This window comes from Hyperoodon ampullatus, assembly GCF_949752795.1.
Source record: "Hyperoodon ampullatus genome assembly, chromosome: 10".
NCBI lineage: Eukaryota > Metazoa > Chordata > Mammalia > Artiodactyla > Ziphiidae > Hyperoodon > Hyperoodon ampullatus.
Window position 1 is genome coordinate 66,776,567 of NC_136923.1, and position 20,133 is coordinate 66,796,699.

General features: G+C 40.6%; 2 protein-coding genes across 4 annotated transcripts in view; both read right to left on the reverse strand.

Annotated features, from left to right (window-relative positions):
- Window positions 1-20,133, reverse strand: part of ILRUN (inflammation and lipid regulator with UBA-like and NBR1-like domains) — a gene marked incomplete at its 5' end in the record, with an annotated part of 116,432 nt that overhangs the window by 54,240 nt on the left and 42,059 nt on the right. For 2 of the 3 annotated variants that reach the window (XM_079713619.1, XM_079713617.1), the window contains one exon: window positions 16,874-17,071. The exons of the other annotated variant lie outside the window; for it this stretch is intronic. In XM_079713619.1, coding sequence (XP_079569745.1) covers window positions 16,874-17,071 — 198 coding nt within the window. The remainder of the gene's footprint in view (window positions 1-16,873; window positions 17,072-20,133) is intronic. 3 annotated transcript variants of the gene reach the window in all.
- Window positions 1,518-2,212, reverse strand: LOC307059831 (lysosomal-associated transmembrane protein 4B-like; the record flags this gene model as incomplete). Its single annotated transcript, XM_079714062.1, is given in 3 exon segments — window positions 1,518-1,601; window positions 1,603-1,755; window positions 1,757-2,212. Coding segments are annotated over 3 exon segments (693 nt in total).

A 20,133-nucleotide genomic window follows, 5' to 3' on the forward strand; every position in this document is an offset into this window, starting at 1 on the left:
AAGTGAGAGAGTGGCATGGACGTATATACACTACCAAACGTAAAATAGATAGCTAGTGGGAAGCAGCTGTATAGCACAGGGAGATCAGCTCAGCGCTTTGTGACCACCTAGAGGGGTGGGATAGGGAGGGTGGGAGGGAGGGAGATGCATGAGGGAAGAGATATGGGAACATATGTATATGTATAACTGATTCACTTTGCTATAAAGAAGAAACTAACACACCATTGTAAAGCAATTATACTCCAATAAAGATGTTAAAAAAAAAATCAAAGCAGCACAGGAAGTTTTATGTGTTTATGTTTTACTATGATAGGGATATACTCTCTACATAACGAAACACTTTTTAACTAGATTCTACCTAAGCTATAGCCCTTACCAATGCACACACACACATAAGAATTATATATATCTATTTTTTTCTTGGATGTGGGCAAATCTCACTTTAATTCCAAATGACTTCATATACAGCACATTCAATAATGAACAAACAGGAGAGGTGTGACTTCTGAACATATGAATATATAAAAGTCCCTTGAAATTCAGGTAGTCAAGATAAGGGCATTTCACAAGAAAAGCACCCCGGCCACGTCCGATTTTTCTGAAGACTGTTTTACACTCATTTTAAAAGATGATGAGACATACTCAGAAGTTCAAAGTAGTAGGATGTGCCTTGCAGGGAGAGAAGAAAACCTTTTTTCAGATTGTTGGGTAAATACATTTCAGCAATTCCACTTGACAAAGGCTGATGGATGTCCTCCCTGAGTCAGGCTAGGGCAGAACACTTAGTGAAAGGGGGCTCTGAGCAGGGATGGGAAACTGGGAGAAAGGGAGAACCTGATACCACACAGTACCAACCAGTTCCCCTCTAACACACCACGCCGTGACCCCAGACATGGGTGTACAAGAGCAGCCACCGGGGTGGCGACTGACTGTCCTCACTGCCAGGAATCGACAAAGGGTTTCAATTTGGCCCATGGACAAAATCCTTGACCAGCAAACTCAAATTGTCACTGAATTTAAATCATAAAGGATCTAAGGAAATTCTTGTTTTATGTATATGTATATATGGACTCCTTACACGATTAACATTCCTCTTCTCCTAAGGTTTGTTCTACAAACTGGAATGGTCTAAGCATCATATAATTTTGATTTTATTTTACGTGTTCAAAAGAGAAAGGAGGGAACGGAGAGAAAAGTGTCATAAATTCTTCAACTCTGGGGCTCAGCACGTACAACAGCCTCCTCAGACAAAAGGTTCGTCCGGATTGTTGGGTAGTTTCAATGCTGAGCGAAGACTAGGGGAGCCCACCGCACCCCCCACAGAAAGAATTCTACAGTTACTCTATCACGGTGCTCTAGCTAAAGTATAGATTTCAAACTACAGTTTCAACTTAACATCTAAAATTTTAAACTGTAGCATTTCAGCAACAAATAAGCTCAGAAGCTCATCTCAGAAGTACAATTAAAGACCTATTGCCCTGATGTATGAAAGTCAAGCTGTCACTCTCAGCTACACCCTACTTCCAGGCTTCGGCAGACACGTAAGGTGGTGGCGGCTCCTTGGCGGCACCATTCACAGTGGCATCATCATACGGGGGTGCATAGCACCGTAGTGTCATAGCTGGTAACAGAGGCCAGGACATCGGAGGAGTTCCTGCCGCTGATGAATTGGTAGCAGTTCCAAACACAGCTAATCAAGTAACCCTTAAAAGTAAAGATAATGCTGATAAACAGAATAATAATAAAGACCAAACAAGGTAGGATTCACTGACATGATATCATCTTTGTAAGGAAAATCAGGAGGCAGCTGTCGTATGTATTCCTGGATGGAGTTTGGATAAACAAGCACCGTGACTGCAACCAAGGTGTTCAGGGCAAAATCAAAGATCTGGTAACAGAAGAATGGGATGATCCAGGCCGCGTGTTGCTTGTATGCTCCATAAGTAGCCACTGCACAGATCAGGATCATGAGAAGAGAAACTGCAATAGCAATGCACATGCTGGCATCATCCATGAACTCAAAGTCACCTCCGAGTTCAAAACTTGAAAAGTGATACTGATCTGGATCAGCCAGGGCGCTCAACAGAAGCAGCAGTACCACGGCATTGATGATCAGGTACCAGACGCCAAGCAGGATGGTGCCGGTGCAGACATGGCAGCACAGGCAGCAGCTGTTGGAGTAGAACCGCGTCCAGGGGACCACTATCTTCATCGCTCAGGCTGCTGGCGCAGCAGCGCGAGAGCGCGCCCAAGTTTGCGGGAGCTTCAGCCGCATTGGTCCAAGCCCGCTGCGTGGCTGCTGCCGGCTCCTCAGCCACTCCTGCTCACGCTCCCAACCCCGCAAGCTGCCCGCCAGCCCTTGCTCCGCACCTCCCCCAAGAGCTCTGAGCTCTGAGCAGTTGCCTCGAAGAATTATATTTTTTAAAAAGCAATTATGCCTAAGTATTTACTTTTTAAATGGTCAGTGGTTTTACAACAATTTATTTTCTGTTTAACAATAAGTATATGGATGTTAATAAAGAATTAAATTTGGTTAAAAATTTTTAAGGAACTGTCGATCCTTAAATTCAGAATCCTTGGAACCTAATATTCCAGATCAAAGACATTTCCGTTATCAAAATGGCTCTGGCTACCATAAGAAAAAAGATGCTGCTTTGAAATTATATTTTTGCACTTCTACCAAACCCTTATAATATTTGGTCTACTGAGAAATAATACAACTAATTATAAAGGAAACAGTGTTAGCACAAACAGTTCACATTAAAACTACTCACATTACAATTTCCAAGTAGTTAAAACATTTGATGCTTCGTACCTAGACATACAAATATTTTATTTACTACACTTTGAAGATCTATCACTGTTTCACCTGATCTCTTGATTTCCACGCTTCATAGAGGTTCAGGACCACATGACTGCATTTTAGAGATTAATCTGAACAGTAGAGCCACTTCACACTGCCTGTGACTCCTGAGGAACTACCTGGACACAACCACCAAACAAATGACCACTTGGGGTCAGTACAACCAACTGGACTGTACAAACCTGCAGGCTTCCTTCTCTGAAGCCAAAATAGCCCATCGCCTTTTAAACTTAATGTACACCTTGTAATGTAAACATATTTAAGGATTTTGGATCTCATTTACATATTGAAATGTCCCTTCTAAAAACACTTCCCATACATATCACAATCAGCTTAGGATAGCATTTCTTTCACCAAAAAAGAAATGTGTTATTTTCAAGGGGTACTCCTATTTCTGATACTGGAGGAATGTAGAGATCAGAACTGAAACAGAGAGTATCTTTTTTTTTTTTTTTAAAGAGATTAAGAATTTTTTTTAATTTTCATTTTACACAGCAGGTTCTTATTAGTTATCCATTTTATACATATCAGTGTATACATATCAATCCCAATCTCCGAATTCATCCCACCCCCACCACCACTTCCCCCCCTTGGTGCCCATATGTTTGTTCTCTACATCTGTGTCTCAATTTCTGCCCGGTAAACCGGTTCATCTGTACCATTTTTCTAGGTACCACATACATGAGTTAATATACGGTATTTGTTTTTCTCTTTCTGACTTCACTCTGTATGACAGTCTCTAGATTCATCCACATCTCTACAAATGACCCAAGTTCGTTCCCTTTTATGGCTAAGCAATACTCCATTGTAAGTATGTACTATACCCTCTTTATCCATTTGTCTGTTGAGGGGCATTTAGGTTGGTTCCATTACCTGGCTATTGTAAATAGTGCTGCAATGAATATTGGGGTATATGTGTCTTTTTGAATTATGGTTTTCTCTGGGTATATGCCCAGTAGTGGGATTGCTGAGTCATATGGTAATTCTAGTTTTAGTTTTTTAAGGAACCTCCATACTGTTCTCCATAGTGGCTGTATCAATTTACATTCCCACCAACAGTGCAAGAGGGTTCCCTTTACTCCACTCCCTCTCCAGCACTTGTTGTTTGTAGATTTTCTGATGATGCCTATTCTAACTGGTGTGAGGTGATACTTCACTGCAGTTTTGATTTGCATTTCTCTAATAATTAGTGATGTTGAGCAGCTTTTCATGTGCTTCTTGGCTATCTATATGTCTTCTTGGAGAAATGTCTATTTAGGTCTTCTGCCCTTTTTCAAAATTAATTAATTAATTAATTATTTCTTTATTTTTGGCTGTGTTGGGTCTCCGTTTCTGTGCGTGGGCTTTCTCTAGTTGCAGCGAGTGGGGGCCACTCTTCATTGCGGTGCACGGGCCTCTCACTGTCGCGGCCTCTCTTGTTGCGGAGCACAGGCTCCAGAAGTGCAGGCTCAGTAGTTGTGGCTCACGGGCCTAGTTGCTCCGGGGCATGTGGGATCTTCCCAGACCAGGGCTCGAACCCATGTCCCTGCATTGGCAGGCAGATTCTCAACCACTGCGCCACCAGGGAAGCCCTTCTGCCCATTTTTGGATTCGCTGGTTTGTTTTTTTAATATTGAGCTGCACGAGCTGTTTATATATTTTGGAGATTAATCCTTTGTCCGTTGATTCGTTTGCAAATATTTTCTCCCATTCTCAGGGTTGTCTTTTCGTCTTGCTTGTAGCTTCCTCTGCTTTGCAAACGCTTTTAAGTTTCATTAGGTCCCATTTGTTTATTTTTGTTTTTATTTCCATTAACCTAGGAGGTGGATCAAAAAAGATCTTGCTGTGATTTATGTCACAGAGTGTTTTTCCTATGTTTTCCTCTAAGAGTTTTATAGTGTCAGGTCTTACATTTAGGTCTCTAATCCATTTTGAGTTTACTTCTGTGTATGGTGTTAAGGAGTGTTCTAACTTCATTTTATATGTAGCTGTTCAGTTTCCCCAGCACCGCTTATTGAAGAGACTGTCTTTTCTCCATTGTATATCCTTGCCTCCTTTGTCATAGATTGCTTGACCATAGGTGCGTGGGTTTATCTCTGGGCTTTCTATCCTGTTCCATTGATCTATATTTCTGTGCCAGTACCATACTGTCTTGATTACTGTAGCTTTGTAGAACAGTCTGAAGTCAGGGAGTCTGATTCCTCCAGCTCCGTTTTTTTCCCTCAAGATTGTTTTGGCTATTCGGGGTCTTTTGTGTCTCCATACAAATTTTAAGTTTTGTTCTAGTTCTGTAAAAAATGCCATTGGTAATTCGACAGGGATTGCATTGAATGTGTAGATTGCTTTGGGTAGTTTAGTCATTTTTACAACATTGATCCTTCCAATCCAAGAACATGGTATATCTCTCCATCTGTTGCTACCATCTTTAATTTCTTTCATCAGGGTCTTATAGTTTTCTGCATACAGGTCTTTTGTCTCCTTAGGTAGGTTTATGCCTAGGTATTTTATTCTTTTTGTTGCAATGGTAAATGAGAGTGTTTCCTTAATTTCTCTTTCAGATTTTTCATCACTAGTGTATAGGAATGCAAGAGGTTTCCATGCATTAATTTTGTATCCTGCTGCTTTACCAAATTCATTGATTAGCTCTAGTAGTTTTCTGTTGGCATCTTTAGGATTCTCTATGTATAGTATCATGTCATCTGCAAACAGTGACAGTTTTACTTCTTCTTTTCCAATTTGTATTCCTTTTATTTCTTTTTCTTCTCTGATTGCCGAGGCTAGGACTTTGAAAAGTATGTTGAATAATAGCGGTAAGAGTGGACATCCTTGTCTCGTTCCTGATCTTAGAGGAAATGCTTTCAGTTTTTCACCATTGAGAATGATGTTCGCTGTGGGTCTGTCGTATATGGCCTTTATTATGTTGAGGTAGGTTCCCTCTATGCCCACTTTCTGGAGAGTTTTTATAATAAATGGATGTTGAACTTTGTCAAAAGCTTTTTCTGCATCTATTGATCATATGGTTTTTCTTCTTCAGTTTGTTAATATGGTGTATCACATTGATTGATTTGTGTATATTGAAGAATCCTTGCATCCCTGGGATAAATCCCACTTGATCATGGGGTATGATCCTTTTAATGTGTTGTTGGATTCTGTTTGCTAGTATTTTGTTGAGGATTTTTGCATCTATATTCATCAGTGATATTGGTCTGTAATTTTCTTTTTTTGTAGTATCTTTGTCTGGTTTTGGTATCAGGGTGATGGTGGCCTCATAGAATGAGTTTGGGAGTGTTCCTTCCTCTGCAACGTTTTGGAAACGTTTGAGGAAGGATGGGTGTTAGCTCTCCTCTAAATATTTGACAGAATTCACCTGTGAAGCCATCTGGTCCTGGACTTTTGTTTGTTGGAAGATTTTTTTTTTTTTTTTTTTTTTTTGCATTACGTGGGCTTCTCACTCACTGCTGTGGCCTCTCCCGTTGCGGAGCACAGGCTCTGGACGCGCAGGCCCATCAGCCATGGCTCACGGGCCTAGCCGCTCTGCGGCATGTGGGATCTTCCCAGACCAGGGCACGAACCCGTGTCCCCTGCATCGGCAGGCGGACTCTCAACCACTGCGCCACCAGGGAAGCCCTGTTGGAAGATTTTTAAACACAGTTTTAATTTCATTACTTGTGACTGGTCTGTTCATATTTTCTATTTCTTCCTGGTTCAGTCTTGGAAGGTTATATCTTTCTAACAATTTGTCCATTTCTTCCAGGTTGTCCATTTTATTGCCATAGAGTTGTTGTAGTTGTCTCTTAGGATGCTTTGTATTTCTGTGGTGTCTGTTGTAACTTCTCCTTTTTCATTTCTAATTTTATTGATTTGAGTCCACTCCCTCTTTTTCTTGATGAGTCTGGCTAATGGATTATCAACTTTATCTTCTCAAAGAAGCAGCTTTGAGTTTTATTGATCTTTGCTACTGTTTTGTTTCTATTTCAGTTATTTCTGCTGTGATCTCTATGGTTTCTTTCCTTCTGCTAAGTTTGGGTTTTGTTTTTCTTTCTCTAGTTCCTTTAGGTGTAAGGTTAGATTGTTTGAGATTTTTCTTGTTTCTTCAGGTAGGCTTGTATTGCTATAAACTTCCCTCTTAGAACTGCTTTTGCTGCATCTCATAGGTTTTGGATTGTTGTGTTTTCATTGTCGTTTGTCTCTAGGTATTTTTTGATTTCCTCTTTGATTTCTTCAGTGATCTCTTGGGTATTTAGTAACTTACTGTTTAGCCTCCATGTGTTTGTGTTTTTTACATTTTCTCCCCTGTAATTGATTTCTAATCTCATAGCATTATGGTCAGAAAACATGTTTGATATGATTTCAATTTTCTTAAATTTACTGAGGCTTGATCTGTGACCCAAGATGTGATCTATCCTGGAGAATGTTCCATGCGCACTTGAGAAGAAAGTGTAATCTGCTGTTTTTGGATGGAATGCCCTATAAATATCAATTAAATCTATCTGGTCTACTGTGTCATTTAAAGCTTGTGTTTTCTTATTAATTTTCTGTTTGGATGATCTGTGCATTGGTGTATGTGAGATGTTAAAGTCTCCCACTATTATTGTGTTGCGGTCCATTTCTTCTTTTATAGCTGTTAGCAGTTGCCTTATGTATTGAGGTGCTCCTATGTTGGGTGCATATATAATTGTTATATCTTCTTCTTGGATTGATGCCTTGATCATTATGTAGTGTCCTTCCTTGTCTCTTGTAACATTCTTTATTTTAATGTCTATTTTACTTGATATGAGTATTGCTACTCCAGCTTTCTTTTGATTTCCATTTGCATGGAACATCTTTTTCCATTCCCTCACTTTCAGTCTGTATGTGTCCCTAGGTCTGAAGTGGGTCTCTTGTAGACAGCACATTTATGGGTCTTCTTTTTGTATCCATTCAGCGAGCCTGTGTCTTCTGGTTGGAGCATTAATCCATTCACGTTTAAGGTAATTATCGATATGTATGTTCCTATTCCCATTTTCTTAATTGTTTTGGGTTTGTTTTTGTAGGTCCTTTTCTTTTCTTGTGTTTCCCACTTAGAGAAGTTTCTTTAGCATTTGTTGTAGAACTGGTTTGGTGGTGGTGAATTCTCTTAGCTTTTGCTTGTCTGTAAGTCTTCTGACTTCTCCGTCAAATCTGAATGAGATCCTTGCCAGGTAGAGTAATCTTGGTTGTAGGTTCTTCCCTTTCATCACTTTAAATATGTCCTGCCACTCCCTTCTGGTTTGTAGAGTTTCTGCTGAGAAATCAGCTGTTTACCTCATGGGAGTTCCCTTGTATGTTAGTCATTTTTCCCTTACTGCTTTCAATAATTTTTCTTTGTCTTTAATTTTTGCCAATTTGATTACTATGTGTCTCGGCGTGTTTCCCCTTGGGTTTATCCTGTATGGGACTTTCTGTGCTTCCTGGACTTGGGTGTCTATTTTCTTTCCCATGTTAGGGAAGTTTTCAACTATAATCTCTTCAAATATTTTCTCAGGTCTTTCTCTCTTCTCATTCTGGGACCCGTATAATGTGAATGTTGTTGCATTTAATGTTGTCCCAGAGGTCTCTTAGGCTGTCTTCATTTCTTTTCATTCTTTTTTCTTTATTCTGTTCTGCAGCAGTGAATTCCACCATTCTGTCTTCCAGGTCATTTATCTGTTCTTCTGCCTCAGTTATTCTGCTATTGATTCCTACTAGTGTAGTTTTCATTTCAGTTATTGTATTGTTCATTTCTGTTTATTTGTTCTTTAATTCTTCTAGGTCTTTGCTAAACATTTCTTGCATCTTCTCGATCTTTGCCTCCATTCTTTTTCCAAGGTCCTGGATCATCTTCACTATCATTATTCTGAATTCTTTTTCTGGAAGGTTGCCTATCTCCACCTCATTTAGTTGTTTTTCTGGGGTTTTATCTGTTACTTCATCTGGTACATAGCCCTCTGCCTTTTCATCTTGTTTATTTTTCTGTGAATGTGGTTTTTGTTCCACAGGCTGTTGCTAGATGATACACATGTCTAGGGGGCTAGAATGGCACCATGTTGGCTGACTGCTCCAGGAGCTCTAATCTGGCAAGAGCCTGCTTGCAGCTGATGCTGCTGGTGGTTTTCCTTCCTTCCTTCCTTCCTCCCTCCCTTCCTTTTTCAGAGAGTATCTTATTGACGATCTTCTAGAAGCAAATGAAGCAGGTTTTTTGAGTGCAACATAAAAGAGAGACATTTAAAGGTGGGGTCAATAGGCAAAAGGGCAAGAGAGCTGGTAGAAATGCCAAGTAGAACAGCATTTAAATAGAAGACATTTGTGTAGAGTCTAGAGGACATCTATGAAACCAGAGCTTCTTTTACAACATCATCAGTTAAAACGTTGGAGAAGAATGAGGAGGAGCAGGGCTTCCCTGGTGGTGCAGTGGGTGAGAGTCCACCTGCCGATGCAGGGGACACGGGTTCGTGCCCCGGTCTGGGAAGATCCCACATGCCGCGGAGCGGCTAGGCCCGTGAGCCATGGCCGCTGAGCCTGCGCATCCAGAGCCTGTGCTCCGCTACGGGAGAGGCCACAACAGTGAGAGGCCCGCGTACCGCAAAAAAAAAAAAGAATGAGGAGGAGCAGTCCCACACTACCTGGTTAAGGTGGACATTCCATAGACTGGAGGAGCTGAAAGAAGAACTTACAAAGGTTTAAAGAAATAAACTGTGTGGTTTACATAGAGCACCCATTAAGTTTCCTAACCTGTGGGACTATATTATATATTATAATTTGGGAGCTTAATAAGGGAAGTTCCATTTCTAACCTCTGAGAAAACTAAATGAATATAAGTATTTAATCTACATGTGAATTGTCCCTAAGGAACCACGTGAAGCCATTTAACAAGGAGAGCTATTTCAAGTGGAAGAAACCCTCATCAGCATATGATAACCAGAGTATCACGTGACCTCAGTGCCTACTTCACAACTAGAACCCCTCTGCTTTAGAAGGATCCATCAAGTGCAGGGGTACAGCTCTCCTGTGGAACTTTGGGTTTTTTGGTGTTTTTTTTTTTTGTTGGGTTTTATTTTGGCTGTGTGGTGTGGCATGTGGGAACTTAGTTCCCCAACCAGGGACCAAACCAGCACCCCTTGCATTTGGGAGCATGGAGTCTTAACCACTGTACCGCTAGGGAAGTCTGTCTCCTGTGGAACTATGAAAGACGGTACTCTACTAGGAAGAGGGGAGGCATGTTTGTACCAAGGCTAAAATGGTGACAAGCACTCATGCTGCTTACTCCTTTCCAAGAGTCAAGTGCCCTACATGAACTGTATATCTCCTGGAAAGCAGGAATTCCTTGGGGAACACCGATATTTACTCAATTACCTAAGAGTCACCTTGCCAATCTCAGCCTGACCCTCATTCCCACACACTCCAGAAATGGAGAAGACTTGTGGACCATATACCGCAGTCTCCCTAAACTCTGCCAAGTACCAACAACCTGGAGCCAAAGTTTCCCTGTGAACCCAATATAGTAGTGTCCAATGGCAAGGATCATAAAACTACTTTTGTTAATTTATAACTATAATTTATAGCTAATTTATAATTTATAACTTTCACTGAAACTTAGACAAGTCATTATCTCTGATCTTCAGTTTCCCCACCCATAAAGTACAGCTAATACTTCCCTTATAATTTATATGAAAAAGCCCAGTTCAATGCCTGACATAAAGTAGGCATTAGATAACAGGTTGTTTTTATCTAAGAAGCAAAAGTCTGTAGAAAGAAGATAAAATAAAATGTTTGGGCTTGAAAATAACTCTGCCAAGAATCAAATACTTACTGGTACTCAACCAAGGGAGTTAGAAATGTGTGTGTTGGAAGAGGAGGGTTGGCTCTAAAGACGAACATGGTATTTAGTGAGAGGGCCGTGGGTCTTATAAATATGCCCCACATAAAGAAGAACTGTCCACATAACATGCCAATAGCACACTCCTGTTGAAGAGACTGAAAGAGTACAACCAATCTAAAATGAGGAGGAAGACCCACTTTGTAAATTATTAAATATGGCAAAAATTCCTTTTAGGAAGAGAAATGAGCTCAAACAACATAAGGATTATTATAAAACTAAGGAGAATGGATTCTTTCTAGAAAAGACCATTAAAGACTAAAGAAGAGACCACCCAACCAAAACCCAAAACAAACAAACAAACAAAACAAGCTTTGTTGTTAAAACAGAAAGATGAGGGACTTCCCTGGCAGTCCAGTGGTTAAGACGTCGCCTTCCAATGCAGGGGATGCAGGTTCAATCCCTGATCAGCGAGCTAAGATCCCATATGCCTCTCGGCCAAAAAACCAAGACATAAAACAGAAGCAATACTGTAACAAATTCAATAAAGACTTAAAAAAAAAAAGGTCCACATCAAAAAAAAAACCTTTTAAAAAAAACCCCATAAAGATAAGGCATCAACGCCTACCACTACACTATACTCAATGCACTAGCAAGCTAAGAGTGAGCAGAAAAACTGAAAGAGCCATTCATGCCAAGGTTAACATAGCAGCTTATTTTTTTCACATGTTCACAGCTGTGGTTTTATGTATATTATGTATATTTCACTTTCTGCTAGTCATTTAACAGTTCTGCTATCATGACATGTTTTATAATCAATATTAAACTGAATTCAATGGAATACGGTAGCTTGTAAATGGAATTAAATTCTTTATTAGAGTAGATGAAGGGTTTGCAAACTATATTCTACACAGCCCTGGAGGTCACCTCAGACAGAAAGCAGGTAAACACAGGCCAAGGAGGCTCCCAATTCAACAAAGCCAGTTTCAGTTTTATCTTTTCTCTTTTTTGGAGGAGGCATTCACATATACTTTTATCAAGAAAAGGGTTCCACTGATTAAGAAAAATGCTTGAAAACCATGGAATCAGATGAACTATTAAGATCCCTTGTAGGTATTAGATTTCAAAATCCTGAAAAACAACTCACAGACTATATGACCAAGAAAGGCTTTGAGGTTTTTACTGCCTTCAGAGCTAGTATATTTATATTCTACCTACTTATAGAATTTGAGAGGGATGTTACAAGTATAAATTTTAATGTCACATATAGTGATAATTATTTTTAATTTAACACTAAAACACACACGCACAAAATAAGACTAGAGCTCTCAAGCATGGGAGAACACTATGAAGCAGTATCTTCGCATCAAAGAAATTTTTTTTAAAGTCATGTATGTTGTCCTCCTCCTCCTTTAAAAACACTGACATGCATTTAAAAGTTTGAGTAGCCACTCTGCACTCTGCACTTGGCTCAGCTTTTTCAAGAGTTACAAAGATAAATGAGACATGTATCACCTTAAGTTTTAAAAGCAATATTAGACATTCATCAAATTAACTGGGCAGAAAGAGGTAAAGTGCCAAAGAGAGGCAAAGGAGAGGGAAAGAGATTATGAAATGGAGCTCAGCAATGGGAGAAACTATTTCCAACTTTGCAAGTAAGAAGATTCTCAGGAGAGGTGGCCTGAGAAGAGGGGAGAAATAATCTCTGCATTCTGATAGATGATTGTTACATGATGTTGATTCTTTATTCAACAAATAGTTCGCTGTCTAGTAGGAGAAAAGGATAAGTAAACAAACACCTAAAACACAATGTGTTAACTATAATAACAAGCGTGTGCGTAAGTGAAAGGGAAGTAGGTATTTCCTTGGGGTAGAGGGGAGAGTAAGAAGTGGGGAGGAGGGAAGGAGGAAAGGTGACTTCACCAGGGTGCTGAGGATGAGCAGGGGTTTGTTGTAAAGAAAAAGGTATTTCAGGCAATGGGAACAACATGAGCAAGGGCATGAAGAAGTGAAATCATGTGGTGTCTTTGGGGACTGGCTGTGGGGAGTAAAGAGGTGACTAAGGATGAAAGTGAAAATGAGGCCAGACCAGATCATGAGCAGCTTTTTTTTTTTTTTTGGCGGTACGCAGGCCTCTCACTGTTGTGGCCTCTCCTGTTGCTGACCACAGGGAACAGACGCGCAGGCTCAGCGGCCATGGCTCACGGGTCCAGCCGCTCCACGGCATGTGGGATCCTCCCAGACCAGGGCACGAACCCATGTCCCGTGCATCGGCAGGTGGACTCTCAACCACTGCGCCACCAGGGAAGCCCCATGAGGAGCTTTAAGCCCTGTGCCAAGGAGTTTGGCTCCATTACAGGAGGCACAAAGGTTTTCGGCAAAGAATGATGTTACAAAGGATAACACTAACATTCTAATTTTTTTAGTCAGAGAAATACTTCAAGTTTCCACTGGCTGCAAAAACATATATGAGAAAAATTAATTCCAGGACTCCTTGAAATAACTCCAAAGGTCCCACTGGTCACGAGTCCAGTTAAGAGCTCCCTGAGGACAGGAACTCTTTTTTATTTATTTTTCTCTGGATCTCTAGGACATAGGATATAGAGAAAAGAATAGGAATTGGTCTGTGATTAAGGATGATAAGACAGAACAAAAGATGACTCAACCTTCTGGCCTGATCATCTCAGTGGGATGACAATTACAAGAATGTAAGTTTTGCCTAGGAGATACTAAAATTCAAAACTCTACAGAATATCCAGGAGTTCTGTCCACGAGCACTTAAATACAGGTTTGAAACTCCAAAAAGTCTGCACCACAAATATGACTTCGAGTACCACCATGTATGCCGTACTGGTGACAGATGAAGCCAGGTGGGTGGATGAGGTCACAGAGCATGAACAGGGCCCAGTTCACAATCTAGGACAGGCATACCTTGGAGATATAGCTGGTTCGGTTCCAGATCAATTGCAATACAGTGAATACTGCCATGAGTCACACGAATTTTTTGGTTTCCCAGTGCATTATGTTTACTGTACACTGTACTAAGTGTGCAATAGCATTACGTCTAAGAAAACGATGTACATATCTTAATTTAAAAATCCTTTATTGGCAAAAACCACTAACCATCATCTGAGCCTTTAGCAAGTTGTAATCTTTTTTTGCTGGTGGAAGTTCTTGCCTCCATGTTGATGGCTACAGACTGATCAGCTTGCGAGTTGCTGAAGGCTGGGGCAGCTTAAAGTAAGAGAACAATGAAGTTTGCTGCATTGACTGACTCTTCCTTTTACGAGCAATTTCTCTGTAGCATGCAATGCTGTTTGATAGCATTTTTCCCACAGTAGAACTTCTTTCAAAATTGGGAGTCAGACCTTTCAAACCCTGCCATTGCTTTATCAACTAAGTTTATGTAATGTTCTAAGTCCTTTGTTGTTATTTCAACAATCTTCACAGCATCTTCACCAGGAGTAGATACCATCTCAAGGAGCCACTTTCTTTGCTGGTCGTAAAAAGTTAACTCCTCATCGGTTAAAGTTTTATCCTGAGATTGCAGCCATTCAGTCACATCTTCAGGCTCCGCTTCTAGTCCTCCCGCTACATCCACCACATCTGCAGTTACTTCCTCCGCTGGAGTCTCGAACCCCTCCAAAGTCATCCACGAGGGTTGCAGTCAGCTTCTTCCAAACTCCTCTTAATGCTGGTATTTTGACCTCCTCCCATGAATCACAAATGTTCTTAATGGCATCTAGAGTGGTGAATCCTTTCCAGAAGGACTTACTTTGCCCAGATGCATCAGAGGATTCACTATAGCCTCCCAAAATGTATTTCTTAAAGAACAAGACTTGAAAGTAGAAATGACTCTTTGATCTATGGCTACAGAATGGATGTTGTGTTGGCAGACATGAAAATCTCTTTGTATATCTCCATCAGAGCTCTTGGGTGACCGGGAGCACCGTCGATGAGTAGTAACATTTTGAAAGGAATCTTTTTTTCTGAGCAGTAAGTCTCAGCAGTGGGCTTGAAATGGTCAGTGAACCATGTTGCAAACAGATGTACAGTCATCCAGGCTTTGTTGTTTCATTTACAGAGCACAGGCAGAGCAGATTGAGCATAATTTTTAAGGGCCCTAGAGTTTTCAGAATGGTAAATGATCACTGGCTTCAACGTAAAGCCACCAGCTGCATTAGCCCCTAACAAGAAAGCCTGTCCTTTGAAGCCAGGCACTGACTTCTCCTCCTTAGCTATGAAAGTCCTAGATGGCATCTTCTTCCCATATAAGGCTGTCTTGTCTACATTGAGAATCTCTTGTTTAGTGTAGCCCACCTTCATGAATTATCTTAGCTGGATCTTCTGGATAACTTGCTGCAGCTTCTACATCAGCACTTGCTCCTTCACCTTGCACTTTTATGTTATGGAGAGGGCTTCTTTCCTTAAACTGCAAGAACCAACCTCTGCTAGCTTTAAACTTTTCTTCTGCAGCTTCTTCACCTCTCTCAGCCTTCACAGAGTTGGAGAGAGTCAGGGCCTTGCTCCGGATTAGGCTTTGGCTTAAGGGAATGTTGTGGCTGATTTGATCTTCTATCCAGACCACTCAAACTTTCTCCGTATCAGCAATAAGGCTGTTTCACTTTTCTTATGATTCGTGTGTTCACTGGAGTAGCATTTTTCATTTCCTTGAAGAACTTTTCCTTTGCTTTCACAACTTAGCTGTTTGGTACAAGCGACCTAGCTTCTGGCCTATCTTGTTTTTTGACATGTCTTTCTCACTAAGCTTAATCATTTCTAGTTTTTAAAGTGAGAGATGTGTGACTCTTCCTTTCACCTGAACACTTAGAGGCCACTGTAGAGTTATCAACCGACCTAATTTCAATACTGTTGTGTCTCGGGGAATAGGGAGGTCCAAGGAGAGGAAACGAGACAGAGGAATGGCTAATTGGTGGAAAGGTCAGAACACACACATTTACCAATTAAGTTCACAGTCTTACGTGGGCACTGTTCGTGGCACCCCAAAACAATTACAATAGAAACATCATAGATTGCTGATCACAGGTCACCATAAAAAATATAATAATAATGAAAAAGTCTGAAATATTGTGAGAATTACCAAAATGTGACACAGAGACACAAAGTGAGCAAATGCTGTTGGAAAAACGGTGCCAGCAGACCTGCTCAACGAAAGGTTGTCACGAATCTTCAATTTGTAAAAAACAAAATTATCTGTAAAGCACAATAAAGCGAACATCAATAAATCAAGGTATGTCTGTAGTCCCAGGGCAAAAATGAGACTAGACAAAGAACATTCAGAGAAGAAACAAGAGAGGTACCATGTGAGTCTAAGAAGGTATACACTTCAAAAAACATTTAGAGTTTGGTGCCAAATGATACAGGGTCAGTTAGTATGAAGACTGGAAAGTGGTTACTGGATTTGGAAACTGGGTAGTTGCTGATAAACATCACTGGAGTGGGTAAAGGACTGACTGGTTTGAAAAATAAAAGTAAATGGGGGGCTTCCCTGGTGGCGCAGTGGTTGAGAGTCCGCCTACCGATGCAGGGGACACGGGTTCGTGCCCCGGTCTGGGAAGATCCCACATGCCGCAGGAGCGGCTGGGCCCGTGAGCCATGGCCACTGAGCCTGTGCTCCGGAGCCTGTGCTCCGCAAGGGGAGAGGCCACAACAGTGAGAGGCCCGCCTACCGCAAAAAAAAAAAAAAAAAAAAAAAAAAAAAAAAAAAAAAAAGTAAATGGGAAGAAGAGACAATGAGTGTAAATCACTCTGTCCAAAAAGTATGGCAGTAAAAAGAAGGAGTGAGAGGTACTAGCATCTTGACAGGTCATCAGGTGGAGAGAAGTATGCACATTTTGTGCATTATCTTTTTTTATATAACTTCTGTCTAGAGACTGGGAGAACAAGGACTGCCTTCAGTATTCTTACAGCACCTACTAGATTATATAATAAAAATAGCAGCACTACTAAATCATTGTTTAGAATGCAATATATATCTCATTACACTTCACTAAACTTTAACTAAATTCCTAGTATAAAAAGGAGACCACTAGACTGAACCAATTAGTCATTAAATTCAAGTCATTTACCCGCATGGGGTCGCTGTTTAAAAGGGAGCACACCCTGCTACATAATTTGACAAGCTCTGTGAGCAACTGGGGATGCTGTAAGATGTTACCTTAATTCCTTCACCCTGGGCTGCACAGGGACATACTCACCTCCATAGTAGAGTCCTGTAGCAGTGCACATCCGCCACTGTCCCTGATACATTCCTGCTCTGCTGGGGCTGCACATCTGGACGCTGACATCTGCAATCTCTTGGGGCTCTAGCGATCTCACCATCACCATGTTCACATGTCCAAATTGGTCTCCCCCGACATATTTAAGACAAACCCCTGGAGGCCAGGCCTCTGCCCCTGAGTTCAAGCAAAAGAAAAAAATGTTAGGCAATCAATGGTCCTATGCTGAGTGCAGTTCATTACAAAACTGTAGAAGAGGTCTCTTTGTCTCTCACACATATGTAAACCCATCCACATATCTTTGAGCTATATAACACCTCACTGGTCAGAAAGAATCAGAGTCAGCAACCTCTGACCAGCAGTCTATCCCTAAGAGAAAGCACACACAGCAAAAGCAAGGCAGTTCCTCAAGAAAATGTGTTTTGGGTGATGCAGGGAAGGCCACACATCACACTGAATCTGTAGAACCTAAGAATGATGTTGGAAAAGAGCCATGGAAATGAAGCTCAGGCCCACATCTTTGGAAGACTGCTTTCTCTACTAAGAACACGTGCCCATTTGCACTTGACCTTTTAAACTGACATTCAAAGTAAAAATATGTCTGACTGTCCCCAGTTTTTCCATCGAGGAAAGAGAATGAAACTTTCCATTGAGGAAAGAGGAATCGTTTCTGTATAATTTTCATTTTAGAACTGCTTTTTCCCTGATGTATGACTTTTCTTCTGGAGTCCCTAACAATGAAAAGATCGAGGGTCAAAAGACTGAAAATAAGACAAAGGAGTCAAGTGAAAGTTTCATTTTCAGGTTCAAACAGTAGTGGGGAAAATATGAACAGTGGGCCCTGATAACAGTACAATGACCTGTTGTCTCAGGGGTGATGACACCAGCAAGAGGTGCTTGTAGAAAGAATAGGAATGGCAAGACAGAGAAATGGCTTTGGCAGGAATGTCTTTCCCTCCTTTGGAAGTGGCAACAGTCTTATTTGGTTCCCACTCCTGTACACCTATTTTCATGTAAACTAACTCAAATGAGAAATCAATATATTGACTTCTGACCAGTCATAGGTAGCCACACAGTGACTAGATGTGATCTTTCCTGTGAAGTCTCTCCAACAGACTCCTTTTTACTATATACAGAAAGCTCTATATATCTTTTTATTGAGATACATACATTCATTATAAAAGCAAATCACCATGAAAAGCTGGACATGGAAGGACTTTCAGCATGCTTGAAACTCATCTCCTAACAGCACTCTAGGATTCCTCAGTACCTTGTTCGTGAAGTGCCAGGCCGGTTTTGATATACTTGATGGTTTACTACTGAAAAAGAGAACTGGAGAGAAAAGCAACCAATGCTCTACTGCTGAGATCTCAGCCCCATAATGAACGGCACCTGCTGTGGCTCTTGGATTTTAGGGGTAGCAGATGGAGGAGTGGTCGCCATGTCTGTCAGACCCTCTTTAAAAAAAGTTCTGCCAGCAAAGTGCCCTCTTAAGTTAACACTATAAAGGGCAACTGCTGCTGTGGAAAAGGTTGTGGATGATACACTGGCAATACATGAAAATTCTTTTTTTTTCATTTCTGCAGTCTATGGCCTGGCAAAAGCATATTTGTCTTAGTCAAGAATAGTAGCAGTTGACGTGAAGTACCTTGGAAAATGTCAGTCTCTTCAAAGACCAAGATCCAAGAGGAAAATTAAACTACTATTATAGGGCTGAATTCACAATTATTCTTTAAAAGACACACATACACATGCACACACACACACAGACACACACATCTATAACAAGACAATGTTTATATGAAAATCCAAGAATGTGTCTGTTTTCGAACTTTAAAGAAAACAAGGGAAACCAAGACTGTCTGGGTGTGGAAAATACTTGGCTGTCCTAGGCAGACAAGCACAAGCAGCTGAGACAGTTGGATCTCTCATCTGTGCAAAAGAGGGAGTACTGCTGTATTCCCAGGCTACTGAGTTAGTTGGTAAAATGTTAAATGATTAACAATTATGAGGCTATGGTCCTGTTCTTTTTAGTACGTCAGACCCTATTGATGTGGTACTTGGAGAGCCTCTTGAAAAAACTAGAAGAGTTATACACCATCAACTCTAAAGTGTTAATCTGCTATAAAATGAAGAACCAATCATCTGCCTTCTGAGAGTTACCAACAATTTATTATGACATATAGTTCTTACAGCCCCCAACTGTCAGGTCAGGTAGTTCTGAAAAGGTCACTGATACTGGCTCTTGATACAGAAGGAAGGGAAATACTGATGGGCCTACCAGGCTAAGCATACCGGAAAAATCTGGATTTGAGAAGTATAACACAATAGCACTTCAAATTAAGTCTGTTACAACTGGCTTAATGTGGGGGGGGTAGACATATATAAGAAAAGAAAGACTAATCTGTGTTTTATGACTTTCCAAGTTAAGTACTGCAAGCACACATATGACTAAGGCTGTGATTCTCCAGTTATCATGGAATATAATTTTATTAAAAAACATAAAAAGTCAAAACAAAACAAGAAACCTGTCATGTGGCAATTCTGAGATGATAGAGAGCATGGCAAAAACAAAATAAAAGTCCATCAGTTCCAGAAAGTCTGAGACTTACTAGGTATAAGTGATTATAGAAATAGTTTGGAGACAAGGAACATCCAAAGAGCAAGACAGAAGACAAACCTCAGTGAAGACCCCCTCCCTCTTTTTTTAACCCCTGTAGCTTTAGAGACTGCATTTCAAATTAAGCTACATGCAAACAGGGACCTTCACTGATCTTGTTGCCATTTTCTTCCTGTACCTGATAGAGTGACTGGAACATAAGAAACTTAACTATTTTAAGGAGTCAAAAGAAAAATGGAGGGAACAGTTGTTCTTTCTCAAGTTTCTTTTCTTCCCTCAACTGTTGTTTCATATTCACTTCTACATAGTTTAGAAAATAAAGATGACTCTGAAGTCACTCTCTCATATAACAATCATAACTACTTCATTAACGTCAGAGAAACACCAGAGTTATAATATGCTTAGTTTAACACTCACCACAGCTGGACAGCAGAGCATGGCTGTAATAACTGAGAAGCTGTAAGTGCTGGTAAAGAGAATTGTCTCCTTTCATCTTCAGAGGGACAGTTTCAAATTTTCATTTTAAACTCCAACTGTAAAGTTTCCTGGTCATGTTTCCCAAACTTCTAAAACTTACACAGTACCAAAAGTTTGGATCCTGGGATTCTGCATCTATGTC